The 12987-nt window shown below is 48.7% G+C and overlaps 1 protein-coding gene across 1 annotated transcript in view; it reads left to right on the forward strand.

Moving 5' to 3' along the window:
* MGMT (O-6-methylguanine-DNA methyltransferase) overlaps nt 1–12987 on the forward strand; it is a 289573-nt gene that overhangs the window by 63155 nt on the left and 213431 nt on the right. The window contains exon 2 of the mRNA XM_025397760.1: nt 7785–7921. Within this exon, the coding sequence (XP_025253545.1) occupies nt 7785–7921 (137 nt within the window). The remainder of the gene's footprint in view (nt 1–7784; nt 7922–12987) is intronic.

Consider the following 12987-nt stretch of genomic DNA (forward strand, 5'->3'; position numbering starts at 1 on the left):
GCTGCGGTGTGGGGGGGCGTGGAGAGCTGCGGTGTGGAGGGGGCGAGGAGAGCTGCGGTGTAGGGGGGCGTGGAGAGCTGCGGTGTAGGGGGGCGTGGAGAGCTGCCGTGTGTGGGGGGGGCGTGGAGAGCCGCGGTGTAGGGGGGCGTGGAGAGCCGCAGTGTGGGGGGGGGCGTGGGGAGCCGCGGGGTGGGGGGGCCGTGGAGAGCCACGGTGTGGGGGGGGCCGTGGAGAGCTCTGGTGTGGAGTCGCTCACAGTGTTGGGGGCTGGTCTCTCAAGGCTCTTGGCCTTTTCCTCATGATCACTAGGTGGTTGCCACAGCTCCCGCCATCACATCTGCCATGTCAAGGAAGGAAGGGTAGGGGGGTGCCATCTGACTTTAGAAAAAGCATATGAAAACAAGAACTCTCCGCAGGCTTCTCCTCACTCATTGGCTACAGTTGTGACACATTGGCTGCCTGTATTGGAGCTTACATTCTAGGGAAGGCCACACATCAAGTAAGCAAATCATGCCACCGTGAATCCAGGTCATGTAAGGAAAATAAGGCAGAGAAAGAAGAGGTGGAGGTGGTGACTGTTTTCGGCAGCTTCTCTGAGAAGGTGACGTCTGAGCGTGGTTGTGAGTGAGGTGACAGTGGCCCCTGTGCAGGCTGGGACAGAGACAGAGCGGTAGTGCGGAGGCCCTGAAACCAGAGCGAGGCTGGAGTGTGAGGGACAGCAGCCGGAGCGAGGCGGGTGGGTGGGTGCGATGGGGTCATGGGGGACTGAAGCCGCGGAAGGAGGAGATGTGGCCCACCAAATTTGGGACCATTTGGGCTAGGGGTCCCCAGTTTTGTTGGCACCGGGGACCAGTTTCATGGAAGATGAATTTTTCCACAGATGGAATTGGGGGGATGGTTTGGGATGAAACTGTTCCACCTCAGATCGTCAGACACTAGGTTCTCCCAAGGAGCGTCTCACCCAGATCCCCTCCATGCACAGTTCACAGCAGGCATCACACGCCTATGAGAATTTAATGCTGCCGCTGACCTGGCAGTGATGCTCGCTCACCCGCTGCTCACCTCCTGCTGTGTGGCCCGTTTCCTAACAGGCCACGGACTGGACCTCCTGGTTCAAGCCAGATCCAATGGGAGTGGTGTCTCATCAAGATGGAAATGAAGGGGAGATGTGATCTGATTTACTTATGTGTGTTTTCATTTTATGCTAATCTTTATTTTTTTTAACTCACGGAATTTTTTCACACCTCAGTTTTTATTCAGAAAAGCATTAACCATCGTTTGTTTTATATAAGACACGGTGAGATCACAGTAAGTGGAGAACGTTTGCCATGGTTTTTTTACTTGACATCAGCAATGCAGCACATTAGCTTTTTTGTGTATTATATTGACCCATGTATTCATAGTTTTGGGTACCCTTTATTTCTTTGTATAGCTCTTATTTTTCTTTTTCCTTTTTTACTTTCTTTTTTTTTCAGTGGGGACAGGGTCTTGCTCTGTTACCCAGGCTGGAGTGCAGTGATACTATTGTGACTTACTGCAGCCTTGACCTCCTGGGCTCAAGCAATCCTCCTGCCTCAGCTTCCCAAGTGGCTGGAACTACAGGCGCATGCCACCAGCCTGGCTAATTTTTTTGTATTTTTTAGTAGAGCTGGGGTTTCGCCACGTTTCCCAGACTGGTCTTGAACTCCTGGGCTGAAGTGATCCTCCTGCCTCGGCCTGCCAAAATTCTGGGATTACAGGTGTGAGCCACCATGACTGGCCCAGATTGGATATTAATACAGTTTTTTTCTCCTTGAAAAGTCAACTCATACCAACTATAGAAAACAGAAAATGCAGATATAAAAGGAGTAGTTTAAATCATCCTACCTTATTTGATTTTTTAAAAATAAACTGATTTTAGAATAATCTTAGATTTATGGAAAAGTTGCAAGCACCGTTTGGTGTGGTTTACTTTTTGTGGGTAATTTTTCTCCCCCTCCGGGAGATCACATTTGTCTCCTTCCAGTTTCCGGCACCTTCGTCCAGCGGCTCCTGCGTAGAGGGTGCTGAGGCATCGGTCAGACGACTCTTGGTCGTTAGTGGTTTGTTTCCCATTATTTGGTCTCCCTTCGGCTTCTCTCCTGGTTGGGTTTCTCATCACTTCTCAGTGGGTTATTTCCACAGTCGACCTCGGTTCTGGTCCAGTCTTGACAGAGCTGCCAGAGGGAGTCTCGAAATGCAAACCAGCTGCATCTCCCCTTGTTGAAAACTCTGTGGCTTTTCAGGGAAAAGGCAGCCAGCAGGACCGGCCTGGCCACGGTGGCCTCAGGGCCCGAGCGTGGCTGTGTCCCCTGAGGCCACAGTGGCCTCAGGGCCCGAGCATGGCTGTTTCCCCCACGCCTCTCCATGCACACCAGGCCTCATCCCCCAGCTGTCGTGGCGGGTGCCTTTGCCCCGGCCTGCGTGGCTCCTCGCCTGGCGGCCGCTCCCTGTAATTCAGTTCTCTGTATAGATGTCAGTTTCTCCATAAGCTCTCAGCTGCCCACACTCTCCCCCAAAGTGTGGCCCCAGCCCTGCAGGGTGGTTCCTAACTGCCACTCTGCCCACCGCGTGCTAGCCTGGGTGTGTGGTTGCCTGCTGGCTCTGGGCTCAGGCTGGGGTGCTGCGAGGGTTGCAGGGGAGACAGTGAATCTTTGTCTTCAGTGGGCCAGTCCCCTTCCCAGCGTCCCTCCTGGGGCTGTGGATCTGGCCTCCGCCGTAGAATGGCCCTCTCTTGAGGTTGTTGGGCATTGGTGAAGATCCTGATGGGATCTCATCACTGGAGCCGGACGTCTTTCTTCCCGGGTCTGGGCATGGCGGAATTGCTGCGCGGTGTGTTGGTAGAGGGACCATTGCCTTTATGGCTGCTTGTGACCTGTCCAGGGCACTGCTGTGCCAGCCTTTGTGTGTCTGGTATCTTGGCTTCTAAGTTGAGCAGCCCGCCTGGCTGGGTTGCGATGGTTTCACTCCCATCACGTTTTCATGCTATTGAAACTCACTTTTCTCACTGCCTGATTTCTGGCTTTTGTGGGTCCCTCCTGGTGTCTGTGAGGCCCCCATTTAGTCTGCAGGCATCCCCCCACCTCTCTGGTGGCCCGGTGTGCACACCTGCTAGGTCAGCCCTGGGCATCTGGGCATCGCATCAGAGATGCTGCCATGCTCGGTGGCCTGGGACTTCTGTCCTGTAGAGGCCTCAGCCATTGCATTTTAGGAATCGGCACTAAACTAACGTCTACTGTTGCCCACAGAAGAACTGTGCCAAATGCTCTGGTTGTCTACAGGAAAAAAAGGTAGTATGCAGGTTTCAGCAGCGTATCCAATTCCATTTCTGCAGGCCTCTGTGGGAGGTTTGCTCTTGGTTGGGGGGGGTGGGGCATGTTCCAGCTCATTGTCATGTTCAGGTGAAATGAGGCAGGCTTCACGTGCCTCAATAATCAGCCGATTGGATATGGACAGGAGCTGGAATCTGTTGCTCATTTGGAAGTCAGATTCTGAACTCATTCATTATTGCAGTTATAAACTGGTGGCCTTTTTTTTGGTTCTTGGAATGATTTGGATGGAGCTGACCTGGTCCCCGCAACTCCCTGCTTTGTGATTGATTCAGTGTGTTCCTGTGGCTTCAGGCCACCCTTGCTGGCCAGGGGAGCTGGTTCCTAGGGCTTGAGGCCAGCCTGCCCTTTGGCTGAGAGGCCCATGCCGTGATGCTGGTCATGGCGATAGCACCGCAGGGCACAATCGGGAATGTGCCAGAGCTTTAGGGTCCCTTGGACCAGCAGCCGGGGTCCTTGGGCATTTCCTGGGTGGAGGTGCTCTCTGGGGTGCAGAGCTGGTCATTCCAGGGCGGGCAGTTCACTTGGCCACACCAGGTTTGGCTGGAAGGCTTCTCCACCGCATTCCCAGCCACTGGCCTCACGCATTTAGCTTCTTGTGGTCAGGACCCAGACCCTGATAACCTCGAGGACTCTTCTCTCTGGGAGGCTGTCGGGGCTGAGCTGCCTGTGGCCCTCCACCGCCCTGCTCCTTCCTCCGGGTGGAGGACACCCCATCCCGCATGCCCCTCCTTCAGCTCGCTGGGATTCACCCCCAGTGGCCTTCCCAGGCTCCTGCCCTTCTCCCTGGCCCTGTCTCTGCACGCTCCAATGTCTTCCCCTTTGGCTGATGCTTGGATTGGGGGTGAACTCGAGGTGTGGTCTGTGCAGAATGGCATGACAGCCCTTCCAGCCCTTCACGGTGTGTAGTACCTGAAGCCCGGGCCGTGGCCGTCTCAGGTTAGATCCTCAGAGTGGCACTGTCAGGTAGAGGAGTCAGGGGTCTTATTGATGAGAAAATAGAGGCTTGGGAGAGGAGTGGGCAGCTAGTGTCTGACCAGTCCCCACATGGGGCACTCCCCAGTCAGAATGTTTGCAGTGCAGCTTCAGGCACTGACATGGGCAAACCCTTCCTCTCCCAGGCCGTCCCTTCCTGCAGCTGCTCGGACACTGGCACATGTTGGTGGGCGTCAGCACCAGGGCTGGGCTCCTGCCTGGGACTCAAATCAGGAGCAAGTCCCACGGAGGCAGAGCAGCCGAGAATCAACGGTGGCCATAGCCACCACATCCTGTTTCCAGGGGCAACGGTGGCAACAGTGCCAGCTGCCGTGCCTGCTGTGCCTGGTTGCCCCACAGATGTTTCCTGAAGCTTGATTTTGGCTGTGATTGGAGCGTGGCCAGTTCTGGTTCCTACTATTTTCTGAGCCTGCTCCTCCAGCCTTCCCAGAAGTTCTTTGAGTTGTGGAGTAGCCTTTCAGTAAACGGCATTTGTGCTTAAATTAGCCCGTGTCCGTTTCTGACACCTGCTGTTGAGAGTGCTGCCTGATGCAGGTGCTCGGGGCTGGCCATGCTCCCCACCTGAGTCCAGAGCCCAGCCCAGGCCTCCTGACTCTGACAGCCTGCAGCCTTGCCCGAACTGGGATGATAGAGCAGCAAACGTGGCTCCGTGGAGAACCACATTTGAGAGAGCAAAACCTAAGCTGGCCTCTTTACAGCCAGTCTGCTGGAAGCTTTAACCCACCGCCGTGCAGGGCAAGTTTCCAAGAAGTGGCGAGAGTACATCCCAATTTCTCACGCTGCCTCCAGAGCCCTGTTGTCTGAGCAGTATCTTCTGTGAACACACTTTGGGAAGTGCTGTCATGGATGCTTGGCCTGGATGGTGGTCACACTGGTAATTCAGTTCCACAACTATTTTATGAGCCCCTTGTGTATGTGATGCGTGCTGTTCTTCAGGCGGTCCCGAGCAGAGCCGCCGGCACCCTGCCTGAGAAGCAGTGGCCCTGGGTGGTGGGAGATGTCTGCAGGGGCAGGGCTGAGGCTGGGGACCGAGATTGTGGCTCTGAGAAATGATGGAGATGGGAGAAGGGGAGGCAGTCACCTTGGAAGCAAGGGCGGGATGGCGGTGCTTTCAATGAGACTCGGGGGAGAGGGGCAGTGTGCTCCAGGGGATGAGGTCGGAGCAGAGGGGGTTGGGTTAAAATGTTGATTGTGGTGGGAACAACAGTGATCCCCAAATCCTACAGAGCCTTTGGGAGGCCTGGTCTTTGCATGTGTTCCCTCTAAACTCGTGCCGACATTGTGATTTGGTGTGATTTACCCTACAGACAAAAACAGTTGAAGCACCGAGAGTGATCTTCTCACAGCAATGGGACAGTGGGCGGGAAGCCGTGATTTGCACCCCCTGCCTTTATCTGGCCTCTGCCACGTGGTAAGTGGAAGGCAGGTGGCTCCTTCCACAGGGCTCTTTGCCCTCCCGGGAAGCCTGGTTTTTACCCTTGAGACAGCAGGGAGGCTGCAGGGTGAGATGTTGGAGGAGTGTGATGTGGGCAGAGCCTCTCCGATGGGGCATGGTTTCCGGCACATCCTGCATCCATATCCTGGGGCGATTGATTGGGATCCGGTTCAAATCCCTGTCAATCTGCACAGAAAAGGGGAGGTTGTAGAGGCAGCTCTGGAGTGTGACGGTTTAGGATTGAATCTTGAGAGTGATGCTTCTAGAAAACGCTTGTGTAGTTTGGGGTCTGCTGCCCGACCTTGCTCCCTTTAAGGGACGTAAATGCACCTCTCTCTCGTTCTTGGAAAGACAGATGAGAGAACCAAAGTGTGGCCTTAGAAGCATGTGGAAGACACAGAAAGGGAAGATCAGCTGGAGGGCTGGTGGAGGCTTTCACAGGAGAGGAGACCAGGCAGCAAGGTGCCCAGCAGACAGGCAGGGAGGGGGTCTTTAGTGAAGGCGCAGAGATTTGAGATGCATGCGTGATTCACAACCGCTTCAGTGTGGGAACAGAGTGGGAAGGTGCCAGTGAGCGGCCCTTCCAGGGGTCATCAGGCCTTTTCTGTAGAGGGCTGGAGAGTCAGTGTTCTGGGCTTGCAGGGCCACATTGCCTCTGTCACAACTGCTCACCTCTGCCGCTGCAGCACAGAAGCAGCAGGAGACTGTGTGTAAATAAATGAACACAATTGTGTCTCAATAAAACTTTATTTACAAAGACAGGTGCAGTGAGTCAGATTTGCCCCACGGGCTCTAGTTTGTTGCCCCTGCTCCAGCCCCTTAATGTAGGGAGCCCTTGCTTTGTTGTTCTCAGTGAGCTTTGATTGCTGGTGATTGGGTTGGAGTGGGAAGAACCCAGGTGTGATGGGAGCCATGAGGACGGCCTTCCTTAAGTAGCCACGAGCTGCTGTGGGTCTTCCTGGGAAGCTGTGGCAGTGAGAGGACAGAGCTAAAATAGCAAGAGCCAGTGCCTGAGGAGGCTGAAGAGGGAGGATCGCTAAAGCCCATGGTTCAAGACTGCAGTGAGCTAGAATTACACCACTGCTCTCCAGCCTGAGCAGCAGAGCAAGACCCCGTCTCTAAAAAATAGAGAAAGAAATGTACAAGTGTAAAGGTAGCCTATGGATGTGTTCCCCCGTATTCCTCAGGCTCTGCTCTTCAGCCTCCTGAGCAGCTGGAACTACAGGTGTGTGCTATCACACCCCGCTAATTTTAATTCTTTTCGGACAGGGTCTTGCTACGTTGCCCAGGCTGGTTTCAACTCCTGAGTTCAAGTGATCCTCCTGTCTCGGCCTTCCAAAGTGCTGGGATTACAGGCATGAGCCACTGCGCCCAGCCTCTCGGCCTTCTAAAGTGCTGGGATTACAGGCATGAGCCACTGCACCCAGCCTTGTACATCTCTTTAAATGTAAATTAAATGTGCTCTCCACAGCACATTTAATTTACCCCCGCATTGCTCATCCTCTTGGGCTGGCTCCTAACACAGGTGTCGTGGCGTAGGTGCTGAGTTGAATCTTTCTGTAAGTCATTGCATACAAGCTTCATTCTAAAATGTACTTTATTCCAAATATTGAACAGTTTGTCTTTGGGATTTATTGTTTATGGTAGTTGTTTTATTAATTGTTTTAGTAAAACAAAGTGAGCTTTGTTGTGGGTATTATTTAAAAGGAGCTCTTACCAGGTCAGCTTCCTTCAATGATGCATTGGTTTAAGATAAACAAGAAGAATCGGGATACAGTAATTTTAGGAAATAACAGGAGATTGTAGTATTGGTTGGCTGCTCTAGGTAATTGTGGTAATTTTCTGTCTTCCCAGTAACCATATTGTAAAAATGACGCATCATATAATTCCAAAAATGAGGAAAAAGCTTTGGAATATATTTTGTGTCTTAAATAACTAGTACTTATGTTATATATAAGACCAGCCTCTTCCATATACACTTTGTCTTAAAAATTGTTTCTGTTTAGGTACTTGGAAAAATGGACAAGGCCTGTGAAATGAAACGCACCATGCTGGACAGCCCTCTGGGGAAGCTGGAGCTGTCTGGTTGTGAGCAGGGTCTGCACGAAATAAAGCTCCTGGGCAAGGGTACGCCTAAAGCTGAGTAAGTATGAACCTGCATGATCCCGTATACTGCACATGCTGAAGCGGCTGAGGAGTATATGTGACAACTGCTTGTTTTCCATCGATCACAGGGTAACACATAGCCTTACCCCCGCAACCACAGCCACGAGCCTGTCGCTCAAAACAGCGTGCTGCGATGGCTCCTGCGTTTGCAGCTTCTCTGTGTGTTGTCCAGAAGCCCTCCGCCTCCGATGAACCCAGGGCCATGGCCTTCATACCCTTTCATTAGTAGCTCCAAGATGTTTGATTAATGTGTACGTTTACAGAGGAGTTGGTTGGTGATGAGCATTGAACATTTTGGTTCTTCAGCATATGTCTCTAGAAATTTAGAGACAGGGAGATACAGGATTAATCTTGATTGAAAAAAAAGAAAAATCCAGACCAGGGTTCCCTGTTCCGCCAGAGTCTGCCAGGTGACTTTCATACTAGGGACTGCTTGATGTTCTGGAATTCCTTAACCAGGAGGCCCACTTGCCCTCTGAAAGCCGTGGTCAGACCCTTGGCGCGGGTGTGGCTGAGGACAGCCCTGCCTGAGGAAGGGCCCGAAAGCCCCTTTTCAGCATGGCTTTAGGGTCTTGTCATTTCTAAAAGCGTACGTGTCTCTGTTTTTGTGAACAGCTCCCACTGTATTTCTCTAACTGCAAAAACAAAAAATGTAAAGCACTCCTTAATGTTTTGCTTTGAAATGTAACATTTAATTTCCTCCGTTCATTCTATTAAAATTGTAGGTCTTGTTATTTCTGACAAGAAGAAAAAAAACACCCACTCCTATGCTTGGTGTTTCTCTTAACTGGCTAATAAACACAATGCCAAGAACATTAGATAAAGAAAATACATAAGAAACATAAAAATTGATTTTAATGGACCCCTGTCAGAGACAGCCGTAATGAGCACAAGTGCAGTCATAAATATCAGCACTCGCCTCCGCTGTCGAGATTTTTCCTGTAGAGCTGCACGTTACAATCAATATAGTCTTTTTAAGACCAAAAAATAAGCAAACCTTTGAACTATGTGAATACACTCTTTTCAATTTCTATGAGAACCATCTGGCTGTAGTGTTCAGAAAATCACAGGCACCAAATAATTTGTAGGGGAAAATGTCATTTTGTCTTTTAGCATGTTCAGTTGCACAATAAATCATAGAAATTATGTGTTGGTTTTTTTTCTTTTGGGAAAAAGTAAAGGTACAAAGTGAATTTGGGGAAGAAAAAGGAAAACAAAACAAAAACAGCAAACATTGTAAGATATGTTTAGTTAAATGCCCGTTGTGGATTATGCAAATAGGATGAAGAGGCTTAATTTTGAATTTCTACTTTATGAACTTTCTGAATCAAGTTAGGATCAGGTTCAGGTGTAACAACAGCCCTGAAATAATGCTGACTTCTGAATACGATCTGGCTGATTGCTCACTTGAAGACACACCTGTAGACAAACCGTGGTAGCTGGGGCTGTTGCCTTCATGGCTTCTGGGAACTTGGGCTCCTCTGAGCTTTCCTCTCGGGGTCTCCAGATGGTGGTCCCTTCCCTGGTGCTTCAAGACGGCGCTGGGCCCAAGTGACAGGTAGGGGAGAAAGAAAGGAGGACGTGTCATATATGGGCTAAAATTAGGTGTACTGTGAGTAAGGAAGGAGTGGGATTTGGAGGGCAGCCAGCAGTGTTAGTGTGCACAGTTAATTTTGGTGGGGGGAGCATTTAAAAGTTTGAGAATAGTATATAAAACTATATGAATATTCAATTAAGTTTAACATTGTATCATTTTTAAAATTTAGATAAAAATTACATAGAAGACTTAAGATTTCAAGTGTACAATTCAATGGTTTTTGACAAAAGCGTACAACCATATAACCACCACCGAAGACATAGAACATTCAAGATACAGAACATTCCAGAAAGTTCCCTTGTGCCCCCTTAAATCAGTCTTTGCGAATTTTTGTTTCCATTTCTCCTGAGTAAATTCCTGAGTGTGGAATTGCTGGGCTGGATGGCAAATGTATGTTTAACTTGACAAGAAATTGCCAAAACTTTCTTCAGAGCAGTATCATCTTAAATTTCCACTAGCAGTGTGCGTTTCAGTTACTCCATGTTCTTGGCAGTACTTGGTGGTGTCAGTTTTTCAGATTTTAGCCATTTTGGCTGGTATAAAGTATTATCTCATTGTGGTTCTAATTTGCACTTTGCCGATGACTTATCCTGATGAAGTCTTGGCCATTCCTGTGTTTTCTTTGTGAAATATCTACTCAAGTCCTTTGCCTATTTTTTATTTTTTATTGTTTTAAGATGGAGGCTTGCTCTGTCGCCTAGGCTGTAGTGCAGTGGTGCAATCTCAGCTCACTGCAACCTCCGCCTCCTGAGTTCAAACAGTTCTCCTGCCTCAGCCTCCCGAGTAGCTGGGATTACAGGCGCCCACCACCTTGCCCGGCTAATTTTTGTATTTTTAGTAGAGATGGGATTTCACCATGTTGGTCAGGCTGGTCTCTAACTCCTGATCTTGTGATCTGCCTGTCTTGGCCTCCCAAAGTGCTGGGATTACAGGCGTGAGCCCCTGTGCCTGGCCACCTTTTGCCTATTTTAAAATTAGAGCTTTCTTGTTTGTGTGTTTGTTGTTGTTACTGATTTGTGGTTCTGGATAGGAGACTTTTTCACATGCACGTATTGTGATGATTTTCTGACAAGCTGGAGGTCTGCTTTTTTGTTTTTCTAATAGTGTCTTTTGATGAGAAGAGGTTTTAAATTTTGAACAAGTCCATATGTCTTTTTTTCCCCTTTTGTTTAAGACTTTTTGTGTTCTCTGTAAGAAATATTTGCCTACTGTAATTTCTGAAATTCATTCTCCTGTAATTTCTTTTAAAAGCTTTGTAGTTTTTTTTTTAATGTTTAGATATGTGATCCATTTTGAATTACCTTTTTGTGAGGTATAGAGTTTATTTTTTCCCTGTAGCTATTTAATTGTTTTAGTATCATTTGTTGGAAAATAAAAATTGTCTCTCTTCTTCATTGAATTACCATCATTTGACCATGGGTGTGTGAGCCTGTTTCTAGTTTTGCTCTGTTTGGTTCAGCCTACCTTTGCCTGTTCTATGCCCATTCCACGCTGGCCTGGTTAGGTAGCTTTGTGATACGTGTTGATGCCAGGTAATGTGAGTCCATGAGTCCTCTAAATTTATTTATTTTTAAATCATTTGGCTTCTGCGTCTCTTAAGTTTGCATATTACTTTTAGAATTCAGGTGTAAATTTCTGCAGTGATTCTTTTTGGGATTTCGATTGGGAGTTCATTGAACCTGGGTGTCAATTTTGGAAGGTTGACGTCTTGGTATTGAAGGGGTCAGTTCCCGGCTTCGACTGGCATCTGCATTTGTTTACGTTCTTTCATTGTCCTCGGCAGCATTGGATGGTTTTTCTGCCTGGAGGCTTTGCTCATCTGGCAAACTCCATTTCTAAATACTTTGTTCTTGGTGGTATTCTAAATTAGGTTGAAACTTTTTAACCTTTTAATTTATTGCTGCTTGTATTTAACAACTGGCTTGTATGTTGATCTTATATTCTGGAATCTTGACTCATTCATGTATTTGTTCCAGGGTTTTGAGATTGCTGAGGATTCTGTATAAAAATTCATGATGTCTATGAATAAAGACAATATGCATCTTCCCTTCTGATCTTTATGCTTTTAATTTCTTCTACTGAGCTGTCCAGAACCCTCCAGGATGACTTCAGTGAGGGTGGCGACAACGGACGTCCTTCCCTGGTTCCTGGTTTGGGGAGCTTGCAGGATTTCCCCAGTGACGGCTTACTCCCCATTTTGTGTTTCAGAGGCGTCTCCCTCACTGGGTGGAGTTTTGTCAAATGATTTTCATGTATGCGTTGACATAGTCATGCAATCTTTCTCCTTTCTTCTTTAAATTTGGTAGAATAAATTTTTAGAATTTTAAACCAGGTGTATAGTTTTCTCTTTTTTTGGTAATATCTTTGTCTTGTTTTGGAATTAGGCTCATTCTGCTGACAAATCAGTTTGGAAGCATTCCCTGTTCTATTTTCTGAAAGAGTAAGGGTTGGATTGATATTACTTTATCCCCAGATTGTGAGATGAATGCACCTTGGACGCCATCTGGGTCTGGTGTCAGAAGTCTTCTGTGAAGCTTCCTGGTTTAGTAGAATTGGGTGCTGCCTTCACTCATCTCGGGGTGCTCTCCCTGGAGCCATTTGTGCTCTGTGTGGCTGCTGTCCTCTGGTTGCTGAGTGACAGTGACTGCCGGGATTTGGGGCAGCGTCCTACTGGCTCTGGCCCCTGCCCCCACCTTTTCCGAGTGCCTGTGAGTCCCAGGGTGGTCCTTGCTTCCTCTGAACGGCTTCAGTGACGTTGCATCTGTGCTTCTGTACAAAGTGTGTTTCCCGCTCCCCAGGTGAGTCCATTTACCTGTGTGTGGCTTCGCGCGGGGACCGACGACTTCCTTGCCTAGTTACCTTTCCCTCCCTAAAAACGTGTGTGAGAAGCACATCCGTTGGGAAAGTGGCATAGTTTCCAAAAGGGAAGCAACATAAACTGCTTTAAAGTTAGTTTCATAAGTGCCTGACAGTATCAGGTTTCTGTGAATGCCATCACATCCAGGAGCGCTTGGCCTCTGCCAGAGCGGAGCAGCTCCCCCGCGCCATCTTCCCGCGGCTGCAGAGCTCTGACCTCGTCAGATTCCCTGCAGTGCCCACAGTCTAATGAGAGGGGCCAGGCGGTATGTGTTTATTTTTCTAATGTTATTTTGGGGCTTGTTTAGTTTTCCATAATGTTGATTGCCGTATTTGATTACTTGAAAAAATGGACCATATCACCCTGGGTCATACTTAGATTACAAAAATAGTAGCAGTAGGACTTCTAGATCTTGGATGCTGGGGAGCTGAGGGGGTTCATCTTTCACTTACCAAGGGCTTACCCTTGTTTTTCATTCTTTTGTTTTTTTTCACATAAGCCTTTTTTCAGAAAAATATAGGAATGTAATACTGGAAAAGCTGAAAGAGTCCAATCCAACTAAAGCGCTGTAAAACTTTCTGTATTTGGG

Source organism: Theropithecus gelada, chromosome 9 (assembly GCF_003255815.1).
Source record: "Theropithecus gelada isolate Dixy chromosome 9, Tgel_1.0, whole genome shotgun sequence".
Taxonomy (NCBI): domain Eukaryota; kingdom Metazoa; phylum Chordata; class Mammalia; order Primates; family Cercopithecidae; genus Theropithecus; species Theropithecus gelada.